This window comes from Martes martes, assembly GCF_963455335.1.
Source record: "Martes martes genome assembly, chromosome: 16".
Lineage (NCBI taxonomy): Eukaryota > Metazoa > Chordata > Mammalia > Carnivora > Mustelidae > Martes > Martes martes.
This window is the reverse complement of record NC_137904.1, coordinates 53,772,445-53,798,053: the sequence shown is the minus strand read 5'-3', so window position 1 is coordinate 53,798,053 and position 25,609 is coordinate 53,772,445. Positions and strand designations below refer to the sequence as shown.

Here is a 25,609-nt window from a genome sequence, read left to right as displayed (position 1 = left end):
AGGAAGCTTGTTTTCCTCTGTGAGGCTGTGTTCTTTAGGCCACAACGCATTCGGCTGAGGGAAGAGCCTCGCACATCTGTCTCTAACCAGACGCAAAGCTCTGAGCACATGAGCAGCACTCAGGCCCCCTTGTCAGCGAATACAGAGCAGAACCACAGAGAGGAAGTCCCCATCCGGGTGAGTGACAAGTTCCCATCATAAGTGTCGGTTACAGAGAGCTGCAGGCAACGGCTCTCGGGATGGCACAGCACAGCTGCAGGCCGCGCCAGAGACCCGGCCTCCGGGGTCTGCCTTCATCAGGAGGTGAGGGTGAGGGTGGGAGACGCGCACGTTCATGGTCGTCCTTCTGCTAGAGGGTGCAGCCCGTGAACTCACCTCACTGGAGAAGCTTCACTGCCGGAGGGAGGAATGGCCTCACCTCCTTCTCCCTCCCCTCCAGGGTAGGTGGACACAGAGCCCCCACCATGGCTAGTAATGTGCTGGCTTCACACGGGCCCCCTGAGGCCACCTGCCCTACCCCCTGAGAACGGAATGGCTTCAACGGTCTACTCCCTCCCTTCCGCTGAGCCCAGACCCGAAGGGTAGATGCTGCTGCGACAGCAGACACTACCACCCTGGCTCGGCGTCACAGCCACGAAACCCACCCAGTCCCCTCTTCACTCTATCGTGATCTCCAGAGGACGGCTCGAAAAGAGCCACTGCTGCTCTCCCAGGTTGCCTACAGGGAGATCGGAGCTGCCCTCGGAGCTCTGGGGGTACCTGGGAGCACCTGGCCAAGGCACATGGCTGAGGAGGCCTCTCTGCTCAACGTCGGTCCATGATTTTCTTGCCGCATCCCAATATCTCAAGAGAGTTTGGCTCTCTTACCTTAACAAGGCGGTGCTGGTAACATTGGCGGGGACTGTGCCGGGCCAGTAAGCCAGAGCGGGGACCCGGTGCCCTCCTTCCCAGGTGGTCTGCTTGGCCGGACTTCCCCCTGTGACGGGACACAGACAGTTGGTTCTCTAGGGCCACAGTCCTTCCCTAAAGGCCCCCTGAGAGTTCTGGATCACTCCCGCAAATGAAGGACTTCTTTTCTAACCAGCACTTTTTACTCCTCTAGCTCGCATCTCCATTCTGTGCTTTTGCTGTCCTGGACTCAACATAGGTACACGGTCGCTTCTGTCACTCTCTATTGAACCCCATCCCTTTATTTTCTTCAGGACAATTCTAATACTTTAAATTGTCTGGTTAGTTCATTGACTTGCTGACGGTGTGTCTCCCCATCATGAGACTCCACCAGTCTCATACTCCCAAGGACACGGTACATATTTAACAAACAGGTTGAATAAAAATGACGTTTCTCCCTACTGATCATAATGTGACTGCTTAGGATTTTTTAAAAGAAAGACAATTACTTGAAAAGAAAGGAAGGCTGACACTCCCTCAGCTATCAGATCTGCTCAACGCCCAACAACTGATTTGGCATGGATTTTATTGTTGTATTTTGGTTTACTTCACTTCACTTTGTTTTTCTTTTGAGTTAATGAGTCGTTCTCATGTTATGGAGACAGCATTAGTAATAGCTCCGACCTCTTGCCTCTTGGGGGGTGGGTCCTGGGTGGGGTAAGAACAATCTATGTGCAATCTATGAATTTCCACTTTGGTAACTAAAGGAATTATTTTCGTAACCACGAAGTCAAAAGTGACCACGGGTATGATGATGACCAGCGGGCTGGAAGAGATGAGGTCATGTTTTATGGAAACATCCTGAATTCATGTAGCATTGAATTAACCATGACCGTCCCCACCACTCCCACACACACCCCACCCTCATCCTAGTTGAGCCAAGGATTCCACAAAGTTAGCGTGTGGAAAGTCCTTCCAAGGCAAACGCCGTATGTGGCTCACGCATACCGCGGTCATGCAACTTCCCCATGTTTGGCGGGCGCGGATAGGAAAGCGGTGATGATGGGCGGGAGGGGGCTACAAGACCGAGGCGTCTGTCGCTCTGCACTCACTCCGCCGCACACAGAACCTTTGATGTCCCTGGCCTAGCACACCCCACCGGAAATGCTCGGCATTCTTGGGATTTTCTCATAACCAGCTTTGGAGTCCCCCAAGTGTTGAAGTAGAAAACAAAACATAAAACAACTCACGTCTACAGGGCTGTTTATGCTCAGGGGTGTGGGACTCTCGAAACCAAGCGGCAGGCTGGATGCGAAGCGCGCGGCTTTGTCAAGAGCCGCCCCTCCCGTAAAGACGTACAGAGCCCACTCTCCATTTTTCATGCACATGGAACAGGGAATCCAGAGCTGCACCCTGAACCGCACTCCCACGTGGCTCTGGAATGCATAACTCATGCTGCAGCTCAAGGCCAAAGAGCAGAGAGGAAGCATCCCAGATCGCACGTGCTAGGGCCCTGCAGATAATTCCACCCCCGGCCTGGGGAGGGACATCTGTATGGAAGCTTGGGTTGGGGGACAGATCGTTGAAAATAGGGAGCCTGTTTATTTGCATACCCACGCTCCACAAAATTCAAACAGACTCGCTTCATCTCTGAGGTCAGATGCAAAGGCCAAGTTAAGCCTCCAGTTGGAAGAGGCAAGCCATGCTTCTTCCTTCATGCAAGGGTTCCGAGGACAGTCATGCGGAAGGCAGGAGCTCAGGGCGGGCACAGCCATGGGCTCGGGCACCAGGGCTGGGTCTCTGCCTCCAGCATGTTTCCAGAAGGACGCACTAGCACCTCCTTAATGCTTTTGCTAATTGACCTTCACCACCAAGGGTTCTGCTGTGCACCATGACCTTTGTGTTGCTCTTTTTTCAAGCAACTCGTTTTCCTAATTCAGTTTTCAGTGGGGAAAAAAAAAAAAATCATTCAATACGTTTGTCTTATTTCAGCAGCAGGTTGAAAGCTGGAGGGATTAGGAGGAACCCAGCCAGCTATAAAAAGTCTGCTGGTCAACAGAGTGGACAGTCCATATGGAAAGATTCCGGGGTTAAGAGGAAGAGGATAGCTGTGTATGACCACTTGAGGAGTGATCCCCTCTGTTTTGCCGGGATTGGCCAGCCAGTGGCCATTTGCATCGTGGCTTCCAGCTTTCAGAGAAAGACACAACTGCATATTCTAACCAGGCCCACAGACCTCTTCCTATAGCAGAATTTTATCTTAAAGGAGTCCAGAGGATGAGTGACCAATTATAAAAAAGATCCCCCTTGTTGAATCATGACGTTGTACACCTGAGACTAACAGAACACGGTATGTGAATTACACTTCAATTTAGACAATTTTTTTCTTAAATCCCCCTCAACGTGGAATTGTTTGCTCTAAGTTCCAGTATCTCATGGACAAACTTTAGAAAGATTCCACTAGCATCTTTGGTGGGTCCCCAAAGTCATGGCGTCTGATTATTAGAAACATCTAACAGTGTTTGCTTCGGTTTATCTGCACCAGATAAAGCAGAGTCCCAGGATAGCTGCTCCTGGTTCCCCAGTACTCTGCAGAGATACCTCCTCCCCCTAATGGGAACTCATTCTGAGTTAAATGTAATAATTACAGTAACAGTATTTATTAAGCCCTTCCTAAGCACCTAGTTACAGTACCTCTAAGTGTAATGCTAAGTGCTTCGCTGCATTATCTCATTTAACCCTAATGACGACCTTGCAAGCTAGGCACGATTATCCCCATTAGTCAGATGAAAAAACTGAAGCTCAGAGAGGTTAAGTCATATGCCAAAGGTCACACAGCTAGCAAACGCCAGACTCAGGATTTGAATCCAGGTCTAATGACACAGCCAGCCCCTGACCCATTATTCTAGGACAGTGACTCCCACCCATCCCTGAATACATACTAGAATCCCTAAGGGAGCTTCTAAAAAAGACCCAGGCCAAGTTTCCTTTCCCAGAAATTATGACTTAATTTGCCTGGGATGGTACCTGGACATTAATGTCTTCTAAAACTCTCCTGGTGACTTAATGAGGAGAATGCCCAGCTAGGACAAGGGCAAGGAGGGCAAGGGGCAAAATCAGGAAGTGGACACAGTGCATTTCAAAATTAGATGTGGCTTAAATGCATTTTAAGCATAAGTTTTGGGGTTTTTTTAAAGATTTTATTTATTTATTTGAGAAAGAGTGAGTGAGAGAGAGAATGAACAGGGGGAAAGGGAGAAGCAGACTCCCTGCTGAGCAGTAAGCCAGATGCAGGGCTCGGTCCCAGGGTCCTGAGATTATGACCTGAGCGCAAGGCGTCCATTTAACTAACTGAGCCAGTCAGGTGCCCCAAGCGTAAGTTTTATATTGCCCACACCTTTATACCTTTATGCTGTAGGATCATAAATGTAAGTCTATTAGTTACAGGAAGTAAGAATAATGGTTAAGTCCATAAAGTGAACTTCTAGGCACTTTCTGATTTCAAATTAAACCTCTACACACTTTTTGATTTCAAAAACAACCCGCCAGTTCAGATAAACCTATTTAATACTTTGACCAGTGGCACCAGCACATTACAAGTGTTCGTGACATTTGGCTGTCTAGGGAGAAATGCATGTCTTATAGTCGTGAGAACACATTCTAGTGCCCTTGTGGTTAGTTATGACTCTAATTAAGGCAGAACCTCTTACTTAAAGCAATAAATATTTAGCCTCAGCAACCAAAACATAAACAGATCCATGATTCACGAATTTGCTTTCTTGTTCTTCCCTGGCTGCGGAAGGGAAGTGGCATTCCATGATGCGCTGAGGACGGGGAAGGCCAAGCAGGACTCCCCACCCCCCCCCCACGCTGGGGAGTAGAGACGTCTTTCCCCGGAAGGACACCCCGCCATGCCTCAGTGAGTCACACAGGCAGCCTGGCGAAGAAGTAGGTTCGAAAAGTTCTCAGTATAAGAGAAGCCCCGGAAGGGCCCCCAGAGATTCTAACTCAGTTAAGTCTAGGGTGGGGACTCTGATCCTGGGTGATTCGGATGCCAGTGGTCCGAGGACCAGAGTTTGAGAAATCTTAGTGAGGGAAGTAGGAGGAGGCCTTTGGAACGAGCCAGGTCTGGCTGCCCTTCCCTTCTCAAAGTGTGGACTTGGACAGAATTCTTAACCTCCCTCAGACTCAATCTCTTCAGCTGTGAAGGGGAAAAATGAATGTGCTTATCTCATGGGGTGGTGGGTTACATAAGATAACGCATAGAGAGGCTCTGGGTGGCTCAGTCGTTGAGCATCGCGTCGGGCTCCCTGCTCAGCAGGGAGCCTGCTTCTCCCTCTTCCCTCTGCCCCTCCCCCCTGCTCAGGAGCGCTCTCAAATAAATAAATAAAATCTTAAAAAAAAAAGATAATGTACATAAAGTTCTGAGCAAGGTCCTTTGGCATAGTGCCTGCCGGAAGCGCCTGACAAACGCCATCCAAAAAAGCTAAAAAAAAAAAAAAAAGCAAAAACAAACAAACAAAACTACCTACAGGGAGAAAAACAGCAGAAGTTGCAAGCTGGCAGCTCACACGCTGCATTCAGCCCTCTGACAGTCGGGTTTGGCACGGACAGTATTCTCTGAACTGATTCTGAATGCCAATAGACAGGGCCCTCTCTCCAGTTTACCGAATCCCAAACACTGCCCACAACTTAGGAAAACAAACGTGTTCGTTTATATTACCTGCCTGGCATTTGTATTTGTGACTCGGGTAGAAGGATGTGCCTGTCCTGAACAGCGTGCATTCTATAACCTTCTAAAGAAAGAGGCTTCGTTTCTAAATATAAATATGCGTCCTTGCCAAGGATACCCGTAGCATACTAGTTTTCTAGAAACACAGGGCAGACCAGCCTCTGTTTGGACCGAGGACTCTGGCTGGCCTGGGGTGGCCTTGAACGCGGTGATGGGGACATTCCAAGCCGGGTGGCCAATGTCCCAGAAGGAGACACAATTTGACTTCCACTGGGTCTCCACCAGCTGGCTCTGCACGCCCCCCCACCCCAACCAGGGCCAACAGCCAACATCCCATGTCCCTCTCTCCCTCACCCAGCCCCACCTCTGACCTTTCTCCACCCCACCCCCTGCCCCAAGCGGAACAGAAGGCCCAGGATGCGGAGCCTGCTTCCCAGTGGGAAAGCTTACGCAACAACCTGATAGCATCAAATTACAAACAACCAAGGTCTCCTAGAAGCTGAGGATGCCAAATTCAACAGAATGTTTCCTCATCACCAAGGGGGAGGAAGGAACAGTTCTGCTCTTCAAATAAAACAAGAAAAGATTTTCCAGACAGAGGAGCAGTCACTTAGGGGACAAACAAGGTGCTGGTTCTGTCCCGGGTAGGAAATAGGTCTGGAGTGGGGAAGGGAGGGCCGGCTGCTGGAGGCCAGGGCTGCGCTGGGGCCGGGGGGGCCCTGTGTCAACTGTGGGCATGCCCCTCAGGACCTCTTGGTTTGGAAGAAAGTAGGGGCGCTCTGCTCTGTCCCCAGCTCCCTGGTCCAGTTTCTCTTCACCCCTGCAGGGCGCAGGCCAAGCCCAGAGGAGCATCTTTACTCCTGCACAGGGCGAAGACATGGCTCCAGGAGACGCTGCCTCATCCCATCAGCTGAGCAAGGCAGCTTGGCCAGGAAAGGAAAGGGAAGACAGGGAGGGGGGCCCGGGGCCCCAGGAACAAGGGAAGGCAGCACGTGGCCTGACGTAGCGGGCTGGCCATGGGGAGAAAGAAGCAGGGCTCTGGGTACTGTTTGTCCTCCTCCGTTGCGAAAACATTGACTGCCTTCGCCCTTTTGTCTGCTCTCAAGACCGGCCCCTCGAAGCAAGATGTGCAGGCATCCCACTAAAGAGGAACCAGGATGAGGAGCAGGTGGTCCAGAGGGACCCCCAGCCTCCCTCCCGTGACCTGAGCCCCCCTGCCTGGCCCCTTCACACAAGGGTCTGCCTGACTTCCCAGAGCCCCCCAAGCAGCATTCTGAGCAGGGAGGCGGAGGAGGGGTGTGGAGGAGCCAGACAGGAAGCCGGTTTGGAGAATGAGGAAGGGGAAGTGTTTACCCCTAGGCAAAGTTCACCTTCAGGCTTTCCTGAGAAAAGAGGAGAATGGCTTCCGGCCCCCTCCCCACCGAGAATTCAGTACTGTGCACCACCACCCCCGCCCCCCAGGCACAGAGTAAGCCACACGTGTTTATGCCTCGCCCCAAAAAAGAGTGTTCTCTTTTTTTAAAATTTATTAATATTATAATTTTATTTGATTTGGATAGTTTAGCTCTGCTTGATCAGAAGAACAACATACACATGCTTTAGCTGTGAAAAATTCCATTTTCTGGTCCTATGTGAAAGCAACATCGAGAGCAGCAGAGGGGAAGAAGTCATATTCTCAAAAACAGGTAAGCCAGACTGTTACCTGGAGATACCTCATTCATTTTTCATCCTCAGACGTTACTGGCTATTTCTGGTAGGGTCAGACAGTAATACTGACCAGTTTAGCTTCCGGACTGTTAACCAACCATCCCACAAGGAACGGGCTTGGGCTGAAGACCCTGTGGTGGCCCTTGGCATACACATATTCTAAAATAGATGCTCCAAGGAAAAATATCCAAATTCACCAGAGTATGAAGTGAGAAGACCACAATCCAGCTTCAGAGCAAGACGGAAGCTCAGAACACTTGGAAAGTCACCCGTATGTTATTTAAGTTGCCCATGGCCTTTGGTGGGGCTAGACATTAACACCGACCAGCCTCTTTCAGCTGGGAATGAAGACATGGAGAATCACGGGGGTAAGGAAAGGGCACGCACAAGGCTGGGTGGTATTGTGGGCAGTATCCCAGCCGACTCTCCCAGCCGTCGTGCAAGCAGGGTCCACAACCCACCTTACAGGGGAGTTAACTGGGCTGCCCAGGGGAGGGGCCCAGTGGTCAGGGATTCTTAAGTTGAGTCAAGATTCGAGCCCCAACGGGGCTTCCAAAGCCCCTGGATTCCCACACCTCTCCATTCTGCCCCCTGCAGATTCAGAAAGATTCACACCATTCCAGGGGCCAAAGATATTTTCCTTGATGACCATGGGGTCCAAAGAAGCAGCACAGGATTTTCCAGAAGGCTGAGCAGGTAGCCGGGTATGGCAGGCCATGAGTAACAACCATCAGGCAGGTTGAGTAATGAACTGGCGGAGGTCAACCGACACGGCCCCCTTGACCAATTGCCGGCTGTGGAAAGCCCTCTACCCTGCTCGGCTGCAGTCTCCTTGCGTGGCCGACCGGGTGGCTGGGATAAAGATTGCTGAGGTGTCCTCCTATCCTGGCATTCTTTGAACGCAGGGGCATTGCCGGGATTCTGTCACCGGCAGTTCTCAGTCAACCTCCAGGGCTTGGTGGAAATGAGTTGAGTCTTGGCCCCCGCCCTGCCCTCAGCCCTGCTGGCGTAAGAAGGGTCTTCTAAACTTCAACAAGGGGCTGGGAAGACTGGGAGATGGGGGTGGGGGGCGAGTGTTGAAGGTAGAGGCAGTTTTCACTGGGGGAGGGAACCGCCGGGGGCTGGGCAGAGGTGAGGGCCACACCACGCAGCAAGTGTGCTCCGTGCCACCGAACCGTACACATCAACAGGGTTAATCTTCTGTTACAGAGTCTATAAAATGTAATCACGTCGCCTTTACTCATAAAGCCTTTCCAAGATTCCACATTTCGTTAGAATTAAGGCCAAAATGGCCTGAAGGAAAATGAAAGACCGCTGACCCCTGGCCTCAGCTCTCCCTTTGGCTTTGTCTCTCCCTGCTTTATTCACTCCTACGAGCTCCAGACACAAACACAGCTGCTGGGCACCTCCCCTGCGAATCCCTAGCTGCGGCCTACTCATTCTTCGAAACTCAAACCACTCGGGAAACCCTTCCTGTCTCCCTCCCTGGTGAGTGAGATGCCCTTGCACTCCCCTTTATCTTGGAGTCCTTATCCAGGATTATAATCTCCTGCCTCAGTGGAGGCTCCCAGCACAGTCCAATTGAACTGCCTGCAGTGATAGAAATGTTCTCTGTTCACACTGTCCAATATGGCAGCCACCAGCCACCAGCTACCAGCCACCAGCCACATGTGGCTTCTGAGCCCTTGAAGTGTGGCCAGGGCATCTGGCATACGAGACAGGGTAGCTCTCGACAGGAGGGGCTCAGATTTTTCTTTTTTTTTTTTTTTTTTTTTTTTTTAAAGATTTTATTTATTTATCCGACAGATAGAGATCGCAAGTAGGCAGAGAGGCAGGCAGAGAGAGAGGAGGAAGCAGGCTCCCCGCTGAGCAGAGAGCCCGACGCGGGGCTCGATCCCAGGACCCCGGGATCATGACCCGAGCCGGAGGCAGAGGCTTTAACCCACTGAGCCACCCAGGTGCCCCGGCTCAGATTTTTCATCTGCATCAAAAATCACCTGAAGGACATGGTAAAACACAGATTGCCAGGACCCCGCCCCAGAGCTTCTGACTCAGTAGGTCCAGGGTGAGGTCCTAGAACTCACGCATCTAACAAGTTCTCAGGTCGCACTACCGCTGCGCATCTGGAACCACAGTCTGGCAACTACTGGTCTCGATCTGAAAGTTCTAGGCCCATATGGTTTCCGCATGGATATTCAGGCTTGGCAGTTCCAGGAGCTGATCCCTGGACGAGCCACCTCAGTGTCCCCTAGGAGCCTGTTAGAAATGCAACGTGTCCGTGGCCACACCGGACTTGCTGAGTCCAAAGTGCAGGATCCCCAGGGGACTGTCTGCGCCTTAAAATATGGGAAACACTGCTCCAGACTGTCCCTCCTTAAAGTCAGGCGCGTTGTTGATCTTTGTGTCCCCAGCACAGAGCCCGGCACGGGGCTCAATCCCCGCCACCCTGAGATCATGACCTGAGCCAAAACCAAGAGTTGGAAGCTTAACCAACTGAGCCACCCAGGGGCCCCTCATGATTGTGTTTCTCACGTGGCAAAGAACTTCCCTCAAAGAACAGAGCCCCATGCCCCATCGCGATACCTAACTCACTATTTCAAAACAGTCTCATAAAGGGGAGAGAGACAAGATAAGGCTGGTCTAGATAGGAGATCAGAGGTCACCTTCTTAGGGAACGGAGAGCTATCTCCAGAGGAGCCACTTACTGACGCAGGCCGACCCGCCCCAGCCAAGATCTCCATAGCCTTCTGGAATTTTACCCTCAAGAGTCCTGATTCCAGGCTCGTTCAGGCTTTCCAACTGAACACTGAAGCCAGTAGCCTTGGCCCGCAAGAGGAGCGATTACAATCAGCTAACGCCAACCACTCCCGGCTCCCGCCCCATCTCTCTAGCCTACTGCTGCAAGGACGAGGCACATTTATACCCTCCTCTCGGCCTGGCGGCTTTTTCTGCCCATTTCTCTGGAGAGCGTTCCTGAATGAGACTGGCCAAAGCGGTCACTACGTTTGGAGAGAAGCAACAGGTGAAGATGAAGCTGACCCATCACCGAACAGGGAGCGGGAGGTACACCCCGTTCTTCTGACCCCCAACTCGAAGTTCCAGGCACAGGACCTGGCCACAGACGCGTCACCTGTGAAGTTCTCGGGGGATCTGACTGGACCGACAGCAGGCTGAAAGTGACAATGGTCGGCACTTCCTTCTCGCCACCAGCCATGAGATACACAAACATTCTAGTGTCTAGGTAACTACACATATTCTGCCAGACTAACAGGAAAAGCAGTTTGCGTCCTCTGACCTGAAGACAGTGGACGCCATAGCCCAGGAGGCTGGACAGCCGGGAAAGCCCAGCCTGGGGAGCCCACCTCTGAACCCCCTGGATACAACCACCTTCCAAAAGATTTATTTTAATATTTTAGGACACAAATAAGACCAGTTTGTTGTGAGGAAATAAAAAAAAAAAATCACACATAAACCCTCCTTCCCCTACCCAAAGGTAATTACGGCTAATTTTTTGTTAACTTTTGATACTTCTCTCAAGACAGATCCTGAAGATTAGTATACTTATTTTCATATAATAAAATCAAACTTTATATATTGCTTTGTAACCTGCTTTACCCACTGAGAAGTATTTAGGGCAAGTGTTTCCGGGTCAATAATATGCATCATTCCAGCGGTTCCTGAGAATTTCCTTAAATGTGCTTATCACTATTTCCGTAAGCACTCTTCTCTCGCTGGACAGTTGGGTAAAGCCCAGCTATTTTTAAAAAAAAGCCCATGTGATGACCATCCTTTCACATCTATTACTGTGCACTTGGCTAATCAGGAAGAACCGATGCATCAACAGGCATATTTTCCAAGCCTTCGGTCCTTACTGCCAAATTGTCCCCAGCTCAGCAGCTGTCTTAGAAAGTGAGGTCCTTGGAAGGCAGCTTTCCCAGAGCACATGGGCACTGAGCTGGGTGCTGAGAGAGGTTTCAGTGGAAAGAGGCAGTGTGGTGCAGCGGCGAGCTCACTGACTTGAACCTGGGGAGCAAGCCTGCCCCCCCACAAGCTGTGTGACCCTGGGCACGTTATTAGCTTCTCTGAGGCTCTCCTTCTTCATATGTAAATAGAGGTGTTAAGACCCACCTTGCCACGCTGTAAGGTTTAGGGATAATGTGTATAAAAACCTTGCATATTTATGCCCTGAATGTTTCCTGAACGGATGAAATGAATCCCTGGTTGGGTGGACGGAGGGATGACTGAAAAAAATTAAAAAGGAAAGAAAAGAAGCAAGGAGGACGAGTAAGGGCAGGGGGACGAAAGTCAAGGTGAAGTGTAGTTGTTGGAAGGTCGGACTGAGGGCCCATCCCCTGAGGGAGTCCGGGGCGGTGGGACGTGGGGTGGTTCAGGCCCAGCAGAAACTCTCATCTCTCTGTTGATTTCTTCCCCAGGAGCTGGTGGCTGGTGAACAGCTTTTCTGGGTTTTGTAATGATGGCCAGCCAGAAGGCCTGCAGAGAAGCTAATCGTCCCAGAGACAGACCCCACGGCCAGCCCGGGCTCAGCATCCCCAGTAGGAGGCGCCAACCCCAGCTGAGTCCCTACCTTGATGAACTTGCCACGATCCAGTGAAGGGACCCACGCTACCTGCCAGCTCACACTTCTGAGCCCACGGGCCGTTGTCTCCTGGAAACCAAAAGAAGCAACATGTAGCGATCGATAGGCTCATGGACGCTTTTGCCAATTCTCTCTCCCTGGTCCCATACCCCTGTCTCAGTCAGAGAAGAATCTGTAAAAACAAGTATGATCCCTGCCGCTGACGAATGACCTGTCATAAGCGGCCTGCCTCTACTGGGCGCTCAGAGAGGTGGGCTTTCCCTGCCCCGAGGTAGCCCCAGGGGGACGTTCTTGTCTTAGATACTATTATCTTCTATGTAGTTTCATAATCGTCCTTAGCCCTGCAGCTCTTTCTTGAGCGCCGAGGGGGCACCCAGCGCCTCCCGGACATGATCTCATGATCGTCCAACACACTATGCAGTAGACACTATCGTGAGCTCGGTTTTGTACGTGAGGAAACAGGCTCAGAGACGGTAAAGAGTCCCTGCCCGAGTCCCTGCCTGCCCCGAGAGCAGGGCTTGCAACCACTGCCCCCATTCCAGACAGGCACCCAGGACCCACAATGCCTGGGTAGGCCCTTTCAACAGCTCTCTAGTTCAGCCCACTCATCCAGAAGATATGACCTGGTGACTGGTAGCGACTGGAGTCTTTGGGACTGGGAAGACGGTGAGGAGGGAACCTGAGAACCACTCAAGGACTACACAGGTTTGCAATCAAAGTCACTGCCCAGATGGCCCCAACTCAACACAGAAGAGGCCGGCAGGGTACCTGCTCTCTGCGCAAACTCTTCCAGCGGCTCAGCCTTGGAGGCCCCCGTGGGCAGGTGTTCGGCACTCAGGCCAAAAAACACTAGCAGGACGCCAAGTTCAAAGCAAGCCCCCTGCCCCGTGAAAAAGGATCACTCAGCCGGATTCTGCTCTTCAGAGCAGGGGTGGGCAGGGTTATCCATTAGATCTCAGTGAGCTGGCTGGGTTTGACTACTTCACCTGTAAACCAGAGGAATGTGTTTTCTTTCGCCGTGTGATCAACTTTGTCTTTGATCTGGCCCACCAGCCTGTCCATCTCCCGGAGACCCGCGCCGTATGGCCTCTGGCCCCGTGAGTCTGCTGAGAGCTGCGTTCTGGATAAGGGCACGTGCATGTGGGCCAGGCCCATGTACAGCAGGAAGGGCCTTCCGCTGGCGCTGAAACGGAAGAGCCAAGAGGTGATTTTCCAGAAGGCTCTGCAGGCTTGTCCAGGGTCTCTGTGGCTCTCTTTTGCCTCAGAGAAAAGCCCCAGGACACCCTCTGCCCTATGCTCAGGAAACACACATCGGTCTACAGCCTTCCAAGGGAAGGTGGAGGTCATCCCAGTTAAAAACTGGGAGTCCTCATAATCATTGTAAGTGTCTCCTGTCACTGACTTGGAGCTTATTAAATGTGATTCGTGCTGTCTAAATTCACCTTCGTAGTAACCCTCAAGTTCCCTTTCCCAGATGAAGCATGAGAGGCTCGGGGAGACGAAAGGACTTGCCCAAGGTTACCTAAAATAGCAAGTGATAGAATCTGGATTCAAATTCCCATCTGGCTGACCTGCTGCACTTTAGAATCCAGGGTAGATGTACTTTAAAACCATCTCTGCTCTTTGGCAACCTCCAGGCCCTCACATCCATTCCCAGCCTCGGCCCTTTCTAGGAGGAGTGGAAAACTTGCATTGACCACAGGCAATTTCAAGGGTGCATGTGAGCACCGGGAATCTCTAGAACAAGTCCCTGTTAGACACCCAGGCGCTGGCTGCTCCTATTCTAACCCCACCAATTCCCCTCCAGAGCATGGAGAGAGCCCGGGTTCTCGGCTTCCTGTCTGTCCCCCATGCCCACCCCCAGGCAAGGACCAGGATCCAGCCTCGCCCCTTCTGAAACTGCAGGGAATATCATGGAGCCCCCACAGACCACACCCGCTGGGGAGGGTGTCTTTCAGGGGATCTATTAAGTTGGAACAGAGAAGTGATAGAAGCCCGGGTCTTTTCTACACCAGCTCCCCCCGGAGATAAGAGTTTCACGATGGCCCTGCATTAGCTTAGCCCAATTTACACCAGCCCGTGTCAAGTCCTCTCAGTGGTCCCCAGCTCTGCCTCAAACACTCTGTCCCCCGCGTCCTGACTCCCGGGACTGTGCCTGTATTCAGCTCTTACTGTCATCAGGCATAAAAGTCAGGACACAAGTCCCACGACTGGGACCTCGCCTCCATCTTAACCAACAGTTTCTCGACAACATTTCTAGGGCCACGTCGCCCAATGCAGCAGCCACGACTCACATGCGGCTATTTAGGTTTCGGTGAATGAAAACTAAATAAAATGAAGAATTTGGTGTCTCACCGGCTAATGCACAGATGAGCCTTGAAGACGCTATGCTAAGTGAAAAAAGCCAGGCGCCAAAGGACGAACACTGCAGGATGCCACCTAGAGAAGGTCCAGAGAGTGGCCAACTTCATAGAGCTAGAAAGCAGGACACTGAGACTGGAGGGAAGGGGAAACTGGCTTCTAATGAGCACAGAGTTTCAGTTTAGGATGATGAGAAAAAGTTCCGCAGATGGATGCCAGTGACAGTTGTCTAACAATGTGAATGTACTTAATGCTGCTGAAATGTATACTTCAGGGGGTGAATTTCATGTTATGTCTATTTATCACTATATAGGCATAAATAAAAATTCTATATATTATACGATATATATTATCTATTCAATTCAGTGTTTCGGTTGTCCAAGCCGACTATTTCAAATGCTCAGTAGCCACCGGTGGCTGGTGGCTACCACCTTGGACAGCACAGATAGAGAATATGCTCATCCTGGTGGATAGATGTGGTGGTGGCTAGTGCTGATTTAGTGTCTGTTGCCTGTTCTCCTGGGGACGATAATGTACAGTTGTATAAGTTGTGTCCTGCACCAGAACATCCTGCTGAGAGAATGATTAAATGCCTAATTCCAGCCCACAGTCCACCGGCCACCCCAGGCGCCCCGGCAGAGATCAGCAACCACCCAGAGGGGGCTCCTGTTTCTAACAGGTAGACACCATGTGGCAGTGGTGCGCAGCTGGAGCGGGCTCCAACTCCAGGAATTTTGCAAGCTAGTGGTTACACATGACCGTCATTAAAAATTAAACGATGTCAGCTTACAGTGAAATAAATCATGTGAAAAGCCGAAGGCATAAATTCTTACAATTTATCGCATCCTGATTATTCCGCTACGTTTTACTACTCTGCATGCCTTGAGTTTATCTCTTGCATCTGTGTGGTGCCAAGGCCATTGACCGTGTCCTCTAGCGCATCTCTTACCAAATCCACGTTTGGTGACATCTTCTTGTTTGTGGCCTGAAATTAGCCAGTGTGAGACTATTCACACCATGGAAATGGACAAATGTTCCAAATCAGGGCTTCCCTGCCCCGCCATAGAGTGCTGGTTGTTACTTATTTACCAGGTGGGGGGCGGGGGAGGTTCCACTGCCCACACTTTGTCCCATCCCCATCATGAATCTCTAAACTTCCACCTTTAATCAAAGTCCCGTCAGCACCCCAGGCCAGAGGCTGAGAGACGTGTGCCAGGCTGAACAAAAGCAGCAGACAGGAAGCACACGCTCTGGACACCTGCCTCCAAATCCCTGGGATTTTTAATTCATGGCTGTGCAACCCTGGGCAATTAATTTCACTTTTGTCATCTCTACGATGGGGACGCTTTCACTACACACACACACCCCCCCCCATAGAGCTGTGATTGTTAACTGCCTATAGTTAATAAATGATAGCCTTGTTATTGACAATTCTGAATAATACATGATGCGTGGTGCTCAGGGATATACCTCTTTACCCGCATCCTGATGCCACGCTAGAACTCAGGGAGACAGCATCATGCAGAAACCACGCACGCTGGCTCCCTGGGAGCACCTATCTCCCAAGCCAGCCCTGGAGTACGCTCCTGTGCTGCACATAAAAACGGTAATATAATCATAAGGAGTGGAGGAAGTCTGCTGCTTTCTAGAAAAGAAAATGCTGATTATGTCTTTTGATATATTTAGATATATATTTATATATTTGTTACACATTTTATTATATATTATATATAATACATGTATTTCATATATATTATACACACACACACACACACACACATATATGTATGTTTAGGCACCAACACAGAATGAGGCTACAAGAACTTGCTCAAATCTACCAAAAGGGGTTATGTCTGGGGTGTGGCATTCAGGGTGATTTTTTTTTTTTCTATTTGTTTGTCTCTGTTTTCAGAGATTTCTAAAGGGGACACATAATTGGTGTGGCAAAATGAGTGGAGTAGTGAGTGAGCAGAGAAGAAAAAAAAGTCAGACAAAAAAATGTCAGGACATTCCAAGAGACAGAGGATGCGGCACGGCAGGAAGGCGTGTGCTACAGATGAAAACCCAGGCCAGCCAGCCACCTACGGACAAAATCATCTGAGCTGAGATAGAAAGATCTCTCAGAAAAGGTCCCCCGTGTGCACTTGGCCAGAGAGCCAGACCTGCAGGTGGAACCGGGAGGGGTAGGCATCTGCCTGGTTGGCTTCCGGCTTGGACAAAGGGTCTCTCTGGAATGGACTTGCCTCCACATTTCTCCATCTTTCTCTGGGCTTCAGTGTTCAAGACACTGTTCTCAAACCCAGACGTGAACCCAGGTCTCTGTTCAGAAGCACACGGGGGCTCCACTGCAGCCCCACCCAGCAGCCCAGCATTCGAGGCCATTCCCAAACTGGGTCCCTTCCGGCCCTACCTTCTTTCTGCTCAGAGACTCTCCCTACATATGCCAGCTTCTCAAACACCTCACCGTCTGGCCTCCTGTGACTTGGTCACGGAATTCCTCTCTGGCAGTAACTTCCTGGTATCTTGCCTAAGCACATTTACTCAATTCTTAAGATTTAGCTCAAAAGCCAACACCCCTCCTCTGCTCCCACATCAAGGATGGCTTCCTGCTCCCTGCCCGTCTTCCCCCTCCCTCACCATCCTCATCAGCATTGATGATACAAACTGAGTGAAAGTCGGCTTTCCACAAATCTGCTTCCCTACTAGCTTCCGAGCCCCTCAAAAGCAAGGACAGATCTAATTCACGTCTGTACCCCTAACACAACACTGGCACACCTTTAGGGCAAGATAAAAATCACTCACTCGCGTTATTCACTCATTCTGTGAATATTTATTAAGTTCTAAGTAGGCCCCAGGCACTGGGGATAGAGCCAGGAACATGATAGGATTTCCACCCTCTTGGAGCTTCACATCGAATTGGAAACAGGAGAGGAAAACGCAACTAAAAATTGAATCAGATAATTACTTACAAATTAATAGGAGGAATGGAGAAGAACTGCATACAAGGGTGCTGTGGGACAGTGTCATGGGGGAACCAAGCCGGGTCTCAGGTAAGGCAAGAGATCCCTAAGACGGTGAGGCCTACAGGACAGGGGCTACGGGTGGGCTGCGCTGGTGGCCGCTGGGGGCAGGCAGAACAGTGCCAGGGAGAAGCTACAGGAGAGGAAGACTCCAGGACCCACTGCCCAGCTGTTCCTTAGCTCCTTCTTTGCCTCACTCTGTATTCATCGGCATCTTGGCACAGGCGAGAGGGGAAAGAAGGGGGTGGGGGGGGTGGGCATGAGCTTCTCCTGAACCCGGAGTCCTGATGCAGGTGCCGGGTTGGTGGGTACAGGTGAGCGCTGCGTGAATGGAAGATGAGAGGCAGACGAGCAGGGGGAGGGTGATGCAGGGGCAGGGTCAAGGAGTCAAATATGGGAGGGAATCAGGACTTTGACGTGGTTCCTTGGCTCCAGCCCGAAGAGGCTGGGGGGCTTGTCTGTCACCTGTGCACCTCTGGGACCTAGTTCTGAATGACGAATGCTCTGCCACGTTGACTACGCACTCTGATTTCAGATACCCTGAGCTGTTGCTCATGCCTGGGCCCAGCACACTCGTCCTTGTCAGGCCCCGTATTCCCTATTCAGGCTCAGCGTACCATCCCGGACCCTGAGGCGGCGGGGTGGCAAGAGGACTGTCAGCTCCATGACCCAGGAGCCTATGACATCTTCTCTCTTTTTTGTCAGTTAAGAGCTTTGCAGGCTGTTTAAAACATCCAGATCAAGGGTTAGCTTTGGGCATGCTGCCAGGTCAAGGGTCGAAATACAACTAATGATCTAAATAGAAATTTTTAAAGAAGTCTAGGGAGGGCTTCTTGCACGGAGAAGCAGGAAACCCCACTCTCGGGAGTCCTAGTAGTTTTGACACACAGGCCTAGGTGGGGGAGGGCCTGGCCCTGGGGGCAAGGGTCACAGTGGAGGAGTGCCAATCTAGGGGCCCCTTTCTTGCTGATGTTCCAAAAATCAAGGATGAATTGGCAAGTCAAGTCCTAAAGAAATCAGCACGCGTGAGGATTCTTTTCCATAAGGTCAAAAGGCAAAGGGATTCATGTGACTTTTCACTTAATAAATAATTAATAAATTAGGAAGCCCTTCACCTTTTTCATATGATAAGGAGCTTGTTCATGGATTTGTCTGTCTTGTAAGTGATTAGTTAACTGGTGGACGAAGAGCCCCGTGCCCATATGAAAGCACATGGGCTCGTCCCTCGTCCCCAGCGGGCTGCCACTCCTTCTCTGAGGACTCTGTGCTGTCCCAAGCACTGAGGACTGAACTGTCCCTACCAGCCATGAAGCATCCACCTGTCCAGGACACAGGGATCCGAACCATCTCCAAGCTCCAAGGAGCAGAGAGATGTGTTCAACCCTCCAGATGGGAGAAGGGGCTTGCCTGTTTCATATCAGCCACCCGGAAAAAAAAAGCCAGCATTTCTCAGAAAGCCCTGAAAAACTTTTAAGCTGCAATCCTTGAAGCCGCAACAGGCTGCTCTCCAGGTTTAGGCCATAAGGAGGTTTTATGATTAGGAATAAATTGCTGCCTCCGCTCTGCCTGCTGTCCTGCTCTCCAGAAAAATCTGTGGCTGAGCAAGGGGTTGGGGCGATTCTTGTACAGTCAAGGACCTATATGCTCAGTGATCCGCAGGTGGAGTCCATTTTTAATTCTGCACAAGCAGACAGGCATGCAACAGGTTTTTTCTTGCCCTCTTAGGCTAAGGCTGTGGGGAATACCAAAGAACCTGCTGGAAGATGTCCCACCGCCCTGGAGGAGTTTGCAGTCTTGGGAGAAAGATGAGCCGAGCACACCCAGGCTCAGTGGAGGCCAGAGCAAAGGCAGCCGTGAAGGGTCGGGTGAGGCGACCGGGAGTGGGCACAGGCCTGTACCCCACCGCCTGGGGATGCACACCCAGGGGTGTGGCATAGTTCTGCTTTCAATGTTTTGTTATTCTTCATGAGTCATTTCTAACATTTAAAGATCAGGAGATTCCACACATGGACCAGGTAGCTCATGTGTCTTGCGAAAGAGAAGGATCTGACGGTCTCGGCTCCCATTCCCTAAGGAAGCCCCAGGCAGGTAGCAGCTGCTCCCTTAGAGGGGGCCTGTGCTTTCAAGTTCACCATAGGCCCTATCACTCCTTAATGCCTTACACTTAGCCTGCTTCCCTCCAAAGCTACCAGGGCCCTGTAGATGCTGGACTTTGTAACCCCTCTGTGTTACATTGAATAATGGCCCCCAAAGGTATCTTGGGTCTCATCCCAGGAATCTGTGAGTGTTACATGTTATGGCAAAAGAGACGTTGCAGGTGAAACTGAATTAAGGATCTGGAGATAGGGAGATGATCTTGGATTCAGCTGGAAGACCCTAAACATAATTGCAAGTGTCCTTAAAAGAGGGAGGCAGAGGGAGATTTGACTACAGAAGACAAGAACACAAAGGGATGATAGAAGGGGAGATGAGAATGATGGGGCGCTAAGCCAGAAGAGAAGACGGAAGAGCCAAGAAACATTCCTCCTCTAGAATCCCCAGAAGATCGCCCCACTGATACCTTGATTTTAGCCCCATTGGACTCATTACGGGTGTCCAGCCTCCAGATCTGGAGGAGAGTAAACTGCTGCTGTTTTAGCCAGTAAGTCGGCGGTGAGTTTGTTACCGCAGCAGTACAAAGCTAATCCACCCTGCCAATTAATGAATCAACAAATGCCTTGAGTGCCCAGAACACAGTGGCGGGCCCTACGTCCAGGAGCTTAGAGGAGAGGAAAGAATGATAATGACAACAGAGCACGATCTGAGCCAGGATGGGGAAAGCTCCTGGGAACTCTCGGAACATACCTGCAGAGCTTCTCACCCAGGCCTGGAAATCCCGGGGGAGACTGTTCTCCAGGGAACATATACGCATCCATCTTTGTTGCACAAAGGAACTCCAGCATGGCTTGCAGGGGCCCTGAGGCCAGGGGACATGAGGAGTAGGGGCTGGGGGGCGGCCCCGGGGAGCCAGGGGACTCTTACCTTGCATGCTGGATGAACTGGGTAGCTTTCTCGGCATATTTCTGTGCCAGGCTGCTCAGGTTCACGGGCTGCTCCACGATGTTGAGGTTTTCATAGAGAGGAAGGGCCACATCGGTGTAACAGTCCCTCTCAAGGTTCCTGTGTGGAAACCACAGATGGTATTCATTTCTATGACCTAAGTAGCCATCATGTCGAACAAAATGCTTTTATGCAGCGATATGCATGAACACAAAACACTTAATAACCTGGCCCCAGATGATTTTTCCCATCTGTCATTTCCTCCAGGGCAAAACCAATAAAATACCTTCTTCCCTTTCCTTCTAACAGATTTTTATGCTCCTCGGCCAAGTCTGGTCACTCTGCAAAGCTCACAAAGACTTCCCTGAGCTACAGACATTATTCCCATTTTGTTGCAAGAGAAACTGAGGTCCAGACAAACTAAATTACTCGAGCTCGGTCCCACAGCCAACCAATAGCCTCCATCCCTGGCTTTTTCCGCTGACCTCCCTAAATGATGGCTTCTGTCTACAGGGCACGATGCTTGGTGCTTTCCTAGGTCAACCGTTGGGACTTCATGTGACCTGACATCTGACCATAACCCAGGGAGCTGGGGACAGTTTAAACATCTCCAACCACGTTTGGAAAATTTGGAGAAGCTTTAGCCACTGGAAAAAGTGGGAGTCAAACCACTTATAGCTCCTGAACAAAAAACAAAGTCCATGGTCTTAGAGCTGGAGACGAACCGACCCATGAATACTCCCACATGAGTGGCTGAGTAATAACTCTGGCCGTTACCCGTGGGCGAGTTACCTAAGCTCTCAGAACCTGACTCTCCTTATCTCAAGTGTGCCCCTGCCCTCTGATGAGGTCCTGAAAGGACAAAACAAGACAGCGAGTGTTAGTGCTCTGCACGCTGCCCGGCATATGAGCAACGTTATCGACCCTCGGCCTTCCAACCCAGCTGCCACAGCTCACCCGGAGAGAAGCTGGGAACCACGGGGAGAGCAGAGGGAATAAGGGGCATCTCAGGGAGGGAAACTGTTCTCATGGGGCAGGGAAGGACTGGAAAGAGGAGAAAATCCCCCATCATACCTCGATGCACACACACTCCCTTCCAAAAGCTTAGGAGACAAGTCAGACTGGGGTAAATAATCGCCAAGGGCCACAATTTTTGGAAAAGGGAAAAAGGATTACAACCGTAATAGGCATGCTAATGCTAACCTCACTGTCAGTGTCAAGCTTTTCAGGTTGTTACTACTTTGCGGCAACTCCACCATTACCAACAATCTCTCCCCTTCCCCCCACCCTCACCCCCACTAAGCCAACCCTTTATTTTCTCTGTTTTAACATGGATCTAAAGGGGCCCGGCTGACATGTGGCAGGCCACGATATGGCCAACTGTGGCCCATGGGCCGTGGCTGGTAGGGAGGGCAGAGAGACGAGCTATAGCTTCGTTTCTCCCGCTGCCATGTGCACACGAATCCCCTGTGCATCCGGTGAAAATGCAGACCTGGGGCCTGGGGGGAGCGAGGGTCTGACATTCTGCTTTTCTGACAAGCACACATGAAAGCCACACTGCTGGGCCAGCGGCCACAGTCTGAGTGGCCCTCGGGCTCTGGACTCAGGAGGACCCCGACTGGAATCACCAGCTCTACCTCCTACAGCTGCAGGGTGACCTGGACAAGCGGGTCCTTACCTGTACCTTTCCAGGGTCCTCACTTCTAAAATCAGGCCACATACCTGCCTCGCACAATGTCGTGTGGATTGCGGATAAGCACAGAGGGTGCCCACACTGTGACGACTTCTCAGTACATGGCCGTTATTACATTAACTATTGTGTTATTAACGAGCCAGTGGAGACTTGCCTTCCCCAGGGGCTCAGACACCCGTCACCTTATCAATAACCACGGTGCGCGGGCTGAAAAACGGGAACGCCTGGTTTGTGTTGCTTTGTTGCCTGAGTAAAGTTTAGCACATTTTTCTGCTATTAAATGCACTGCACGCTCATTGCAGAATATTGGGAAAATACAATGAGAAAGAAAGACGAAATAAAAACCCCTTAGTCCGGCAACCAGAGGGAATGAGCCACCCTTAGCACTTCGGGCTTCCTCCCTCTGAGTCCCGCTGAGTAGGGCCGTGAAGCTACAGACACAGAGGCAGCTAAGACACACTGCTGCTGAGTTGGATCCTGCGTTTTTCACATACTAGTATGTCCTGAGCATTTCCCTATTCCGTGGAAGAGGATTTTAAAGCATCCTGCAGGGTGACAGCATGGCATTTCAAAGCCGGACGCTGGTTTCTTTGCCAGGGGGAAGGGGGGTGGCGAAGCCCGTGAGGAGCCCTGAGTGTCTCCTCCCTCTCTCTAGCCCTCTAGGCCAGGCGAGTGGCCTGGCAGCGAAGCCAGCAGGCAGAGGTGGAGCGAGACCCCACACGGGTAAGTCCAAGGCAGCACCAAGCTCTTCCCAGCTGAGCTAAACAATCTGAGGAAACCGGACAATTCCAATGAAATAATTTTGTGGACCTAACCCTTGCTAAAAGTTTGCTTACACCCCATGCAAATAATGCAAATTTGCACTAAACCTACTCTTTTTCACTGGCTTAACTCTCTCCTGTGGCCTTCCTCACGGACACCTAACGGACTACGCCCCGGGGACTTCACCTTGCTCTGCAGCCCACTGCCGGTTGTTTGGATGGGATTACCTTGCTGCTCTATCGTCCCGTGGACACGCTGGACAAGGAGGGTGGTTGTAGCCCGGGGTGTCCGTGCAGCCCATATCATGGCTGTATGGGATTCCAAAGTAGTAATCAAAACCTGGAAGAGAAGCAACTGGTGAGCACCCCCCACTTGCCTTCTGTTCTATGAGTCTGCATTCTTACACTCAGGACAAAAATTTAATTTTCCATGATTTAATACTGCAGGGCTATGGAGTATGTAATTAAAAGAGGATTTGATTAATATCCCTTTGTAGTATGCGAAGAAAACACTTTGCTGGGTGCTGGCTGTAAGACTCGCTTTGCCAAACATCTTGGGATTAGAGTTAACCCAGAGTGGGAGGAAGCGGAGAGAAGTGTGGCAGTGCACTTACGAACACATTCAGTAAGATCCCCAGTGCACTTACGAACACATTCAGTAAGGAGCTGGTGAAAATCAGGTACGGGCACGGCACTGTAAGACATAAACAAGGGCCTGCAAGGGCCTGAAAGGGAGTGAGATATACAGATTAAACTAAAAGAGGGTGTATCTGAATGAGGGTAAAGGAGCACCAGGACAGCACATCGGGGAAGGGCTATAAGAAGCAGGAGGAGACACAAATGAACTCAGAGACAGGAATCAAGAAACCTCAGAGTACCCAAGCCAGCAGGCTTTTTGAGATGACCTGGTCCAGGGACACAAATGTATGGCAGGTGCTCTCTCTTCTCAGTCCCAGCGGCAGACACCACAAGTCCAAAATGGCACCACCTCATCCTGCCCAGAGGGATCCTGTCTCAGGATCCATCCCCCACCCCACATAGGACTCCAGGTTTCGACACCCCAACCCAGTTCAACCTCCTCATTCGCCAAGGAGGAAGCAACCGCAAGTGGGAAAAGTAGGTTCTGTGGTCATTTTTAGTGGAAAAGCCAGGTCTTCACTTCCTTCACTTGCCACTCTTTACAAAGCACATGTGGAAAATGCTAGGGAATTCCAGCTAAAAAGATGGGGCACAAGGGAAGAGAGGAGGAGGAAGGAGCACCAGAGGGGAGGAAGGAGTGGGACAGGGTGTCGGCCGGTGGGAGCCCAAGGCTGAAGGCTGTTTGCTGGCCGATCCCCTGGAAGCTGTTCTCTAAATGCAGACATCTGCAGATGCATACGTTCCCCCACACCTAGCAGAGAGCACTGCAGCCTCTTTCCATGGAGCTAGAGGGAGATCCTGGGGTAGAGTGAGGGGTGGAGAAGTCCACAAAACACTCAGAGAACCACCGTTAAGGAAAAGCCCGCCCGTTCGCTTATAAAATAGCAGGAGCAGCTGGGAAGCAAGCACCAGGGCAGGACCCCGGAGAAGCCTGAGCTGCTGAGATAATGACAAGTCACCTTCAAGAGAAAGTCTGCGGGTTCCCATCTGAAAAGGAAGAGGCAGGTCAGGGGGAGAGCAGAGGCCAAAACCACAACTTTGGAAAACCATCAATAATTCGGTGAACTGGACATTCAGAGAACTCATCAATCAGCAAACTGATTTTCAGGTAATTGGCTCCGGCAGCTTGATCTTGGCCTATTCCCCAAAGCCAGAGAGTCAAAAGCGTGAGGCAGTGAATAGCTACAGGGAGAAGGCAAGACGGGGCATCTCCTGGTTGGGTTTATGGCCCGCTTCTGTGAACCCACTGGGCAATTTTTACTTCTTACCGCACTGGACATATCTGGATCTCCCAGGGGCCAAATATTTCCTGAGGTGTGGACACTGATGGGCTTGCGAAGAGAAAGCCAGAAGGGCTGGCAGGCACCAAGGTGGGGAGGGGGCCGGGAAAGATGCCAGGAGAAAAGAATGTGAGACCAAGGGGTGCCATAGGTCTCCCAACTGCACCTAAGTGACCCCGTGAATGAAGACATCCTAACTCGGGAGGGGTGTCCCCCAGAAGCAGGATGGCTTAAACATTAATGGAAGCCTTTTACACCAAGATCTTTACTTTCTGTTTCCCAGGTAACAAGTATCCCAAAGAATTCTTACCACGGAAGTTGGGGTGATAAGAGCCATGGTGTCCGAGATGCCATTTGCCTGTAGGAAAGCAAGAGAGAGACTTTCAGAGGGAACCCCCAAGGGGATTCCCAGTGCCTCTGGGGAGCTGAGCACATACCCAGTCCTCCATCCGTGTCGCCCTTTACAGAAGGCAAGCAGAGAGGCTGCAAATGCTGGGTGAGAGCCAACCCTTGCTCTCTGGGACTGAGAGGGAGCCCACGGGGACACAGAAAGCAAGCAACGATGACTCAGGACCTATGCAGGAAAGCACACAAAGAAAAAGAAGGCAAGCCTTTATTGGGGGCCCACAGACGCCAGCGGGCTGAGCTTCTGCCCCTCAAAGTGGGTTCAGTGCCCACAATAATCCCACAGTGGCCGTTGCACCTGCTCTGACCTCCCTTGCGGGGGCTCTACAAAGACCCAGAGGACAAGTGTGGGCCCCAGATTGCCTTGGAAATGCCTGGTTCCCTCCTACTTTCATCATCTTCCTCTCTGACAACCCACAGCAGCCCACAGAGGCTGGAGAGAAGGCCACCTCCCACTTCCTGTGGCTGTCCCCCCTCTGGCCTGGAC

At 51.1% G+C, this 25,609-nt stretch overlaps 1 protein-coding gene across 8 annotated transcripts in view; it reads right to left on the bottom strand.

The window, feature by feature from the left end:
- ARSG (arylsulfatase G) overlaps positions 1 to 25,609 on the bottom strand; it is a 103,566-nt gene that overhangs the window by 14,089 nt on the left and 63,868 nt on the right. For 5 of the 8 annotated variants that reach the window (XM_080825358.1, XM_080825359.1, XM_080825357.1 and 2 more), the window contains 6 exons: positions 25,028 to 25,075; positions 23,027 to 23,138; positions 20,327 to 20,464; positions 12,911 to 13,107; positions 11,913 to 11,993; positions 868 to 976 (listed from right to left, as the gene is read on the bottom strand). In XM_080825358.1, the coding sequence (XP_080681484.1) occupies positions 868 to 976; positions 11,913 to 11,993; positions 12,911 to 13,107; positions 20,327 to 20,464; positions 23,027 to 23,138; positions 25,028 to 25,075 (685 nt within the window). Of the gene's footprint in view, positions 1 to 867; positions 977 to 11,912; positions 11,994 to 12,910; positions 13,108 to 15,234; positions 15,347 to 20,326; positions 20,465 to 23,026; positions 23,139 to 23,445; positions 23,493 to 24,705; positions 24,734 to 25,027; positions 25,076 to 25,609 lie in introns of those variants that run through there. The other 3 variants (XM_080825361.1, XM_080825363.1, XM_080825364.1) reach the window with 3 other exon arrangements.